This window comes from Sminthopsis crassicaudata, chromosome 1 (genome assembly GCF_048593235.1).
Source record: "Sminthopsis crassicaudata isolate SCR6 chromosome 1, ASM4859323v1, whole genome shotgun sequence".
Lineage (NCBI taxonomy): Eukaryota > Metazoa > Chordata > Mammalia > Dasyuromorphia > Dasyuridae > Sminthopsis > Sminthopsis crassicaudata.
The window spans coordinates 29,763,944-29,766,774 of record NC_133617.1 but is presented as its reverse complement, the minus strand read 5'-3'; the positions used below and the strand labels follow the sequence as shown (position 1 = coordinate 29,766,774).

The following is a 2,831-nucleotide window of genomic DNA, read 5'->3' as shown; positions in this document are numbered from 1 at the left end:
AGAGAAGTCTAGCTTCCCAGTCTTAAGTATTTTCATTGAGTACCAATGTGTTCCCACAGATCGAGAACCCAGTTCTGTCCAGCCCCAAGCTCAAACTCATATCTCACCTGGAAACAGTTGTATTTTCACTTATCCTTTTATTCAAATGATTCCTGTTTCAAAGAACGCTCATGCGTCCAAGGCATGGCTTGGTATCATTCAACAAGTCCTAGGAGAGGGCACTTCCTTTTTGGACAGTCAGTCCCATTCCTTCTCCCTCAGATCCTTCTGCCCCGTTGAGCTCTCAGTGCGTTTTTGGGGGTCTTTTTTCGGGGGTATTTCTTTTTTCTCATTTTTCTGATCACAGCCCTTTTTTGGGCATAGGCCAGGATGACAAGGTACCAGATTATACTGTTCACAAGGAGGATAAGGGTAACCAAGAACAAGAAAATAGCCAGTATTTTTTCCTTGTTTCCTTTTCTTAGGACCTTGCCTGAAGGAGTGATGATAATCCCTGGGGGACTGGCCTGCTGTGACGGGGAAGGGCTGACTGCAGGGGGAAGGATGCTGGTGGTAGGGACAGGAGCCGGAGCGGTGGTGGCTGTGGAAATTTTGGCAGTGACGGTGGTAGGGGCAGGGGCAGGGCTGACGACGGGCGCAAGAATGGGGGCCGGGCTGCTCGTGGGGGCGGGGGTGCGCATTGTGCCGCGGCTGATTGTAGTCCGCGGAGCGGAAATGTGGGTTCTAGGAGTAGGAGGAGGGCCACTGTCCACGCTCCCCCCGTTTCCTCTTGCCTCACAAGTTGGGGGGGCATAGCCAGAATCGCAGTGGCAATGTCTCAAGTTGTTGCACACCCCCCTCCTGTGACATCTGGCAGCCGGATCGCATTCCAGGCTGGGTAACCTGGTGTCAGAGCACGTGTGGTTGAGGCAGACCTTGTTCGGGCCGCACACGGTCCCGCTGGCCACCCCTCCTCGGTCAGGGGCTTCCTCCCCCACATAGAGATCGGCCCCCCAGCACCATGTGTCCTCGTAGCGCACCTGGATCAAGGTGTGATGCTTCTGAGTGCGGGGCAGCCTCTGCACGTTCTCACACATGAGTCTCCCGCACTTGATGTCTTTCTCCTCGCACTTCGGAAAGACTTGGTACAGGCCAGGAGATTTGCCCCCACAGTGCCCAAACCGGTCGCCCTGCGTGTTCAGGAGCCGGTAACAGCTCTCTCGGGCGGCCCGGGAGCCTTTCCCGAAGACCTCAGCGCACTGCCAATCCAGGCTCTGGCAACGCCCCCGATAGCAAAACCCTTGCCCCGTGCACGGGGTGCCATCTTGTTTGTAGACGTCTGGCTGGCACCACATGGAGGTCCCATTGCAGTACTCAGGGAGGTCGCACTCATTCTTCCTGGGACGGCAGACCCTGCCGCTTAATTGAAACCTGCAGCCTTCACAGCAGGGCCCGAAGGCGCACGCGGAATATCGGGTCATCCTGCAAGTGGGCAGGCAGCAAGGGTCCCCGGCACAGGTCTCTCTGCTGCCGCAGTCACACTCCTCCCCCCTGTCTAACACTCGGTTCCCACAGATGGACAGTGTCATGACGTGCCGGGGGTTCGGCTTGTCGTGGAGGCAGGCCCCTTTGTGTACCCGCAGGTACTCGTACAGGTTGTCGGTGCTGCAGTTGCTGAAGCGCTTCTCGTGGGTGATCAACTCATGCATGATGCAAAAAAAGAATTCCCCGCACAAGCAGCCCCTGTGGTCGTGCTCCATCCCCAGGTTGTGGCCCAGCTCGTGGGCCATGAGGGTAGCGAAGCGAGCCACGTCTTCGTGATAGAAGGATTCCACGGCCGCCGCATTCCCGTACACACAGGCCCCTTCGAAATAAGCATTGCCCACCACGTTGCCCGGATTATGCCCCACGATCAGATGGGCCACATCGTGGGCCGCCCTCCTGAAGAGCGTCTGAATCCTCCACCTATTGAAAACGAGAAGGGCCGGCCTCATCTGGATCGGGAGATCAATCAGATTTCTCTGCGTCCAGATCTCTAGGCCGATCAGCACGACTTTGATGTTGACTTTGCGTGTGTACGTGTTGACCTGCGAGATGACGTCCATCACCATCCGGGTGGTCTTGCTCGTGTTTCTGTTCCACTTTTGGAACCGGTTGTTGTCCACCACCACAAACATCTCCACGTACTTGGTGTGGGACCAGACGTAATTCAAAGATTTCGCCGGAGCATCCTCCCCAGATTCATCGGTGTCCAAGCCATCTTGTTTTCCTTCTAAATGGTGACTGGATTGGAGATGGTCTTTCTCGGGTCCCTTGCAGGAATCCGATTGGCCCCTTTTCATTTGGTACAGCACATGCTCAAACTTATTTGAAGTGTCAATGGGCTCAATGTTATAGACAGTTTTCTCCATGGTTATTGTACCCTTAAGGCCCGAGCAGGTACTGAGAGACACGAGGGACCCCACATTGCTTTCCACGTATCCGTCATAGTAACAGTCATCGGGGAGAAAAGGCATGTCCAGCCCCAGCTTGCCATCGTAATAGGTGTACACGGGGAAGTTCTTGGCAAACATCCCTCTCTTTTGCTTCAGATGAATCACTTGCCTCTTGCCTCTCATAAATATCGAATAGGAGATTTTTGCTGCTCTTTCCCCTTTCCTGGCCGTTAATCTCTTGGGGATGACTATTTCATAGGAAGAATAATTGACTGGCCCTAAGGCACAAAGAATGCCTGGAAGGAGAACCACTATCAATAAAAAGAAAAATCCTAGACTGAAATGGCAGAACTCCAGCCCAAGACTCCATTCCCACATCCAGGGCACTCTGTAAGAAACCTCTCTCTCTTCCTCATC

The 2,831-nt window shown here is 54.3% G+C and overlaps 1 protein-coding gene across 1 annotated transcript; it reads right to left on the bottom strand.

Annotated features, from left to right (window-relative positions):
- Positions 1-257: 257 nt before the first annotated feature.
- Positions 258-2,552, bottom strand: LOC141544579 (disintegrin and metalloproteinase domain-containing protein 1a-like). The gene has a single exon (XM_074270980.1). It carries the CDS (start codon positions 2,550-2,552, stop codon positions 258-260), a length of 2,295 nt encoding a protein of 764 aa, XP_074127081.1.
- Positions 2,553-2,831: the final 279 nt, after the last annotated feature.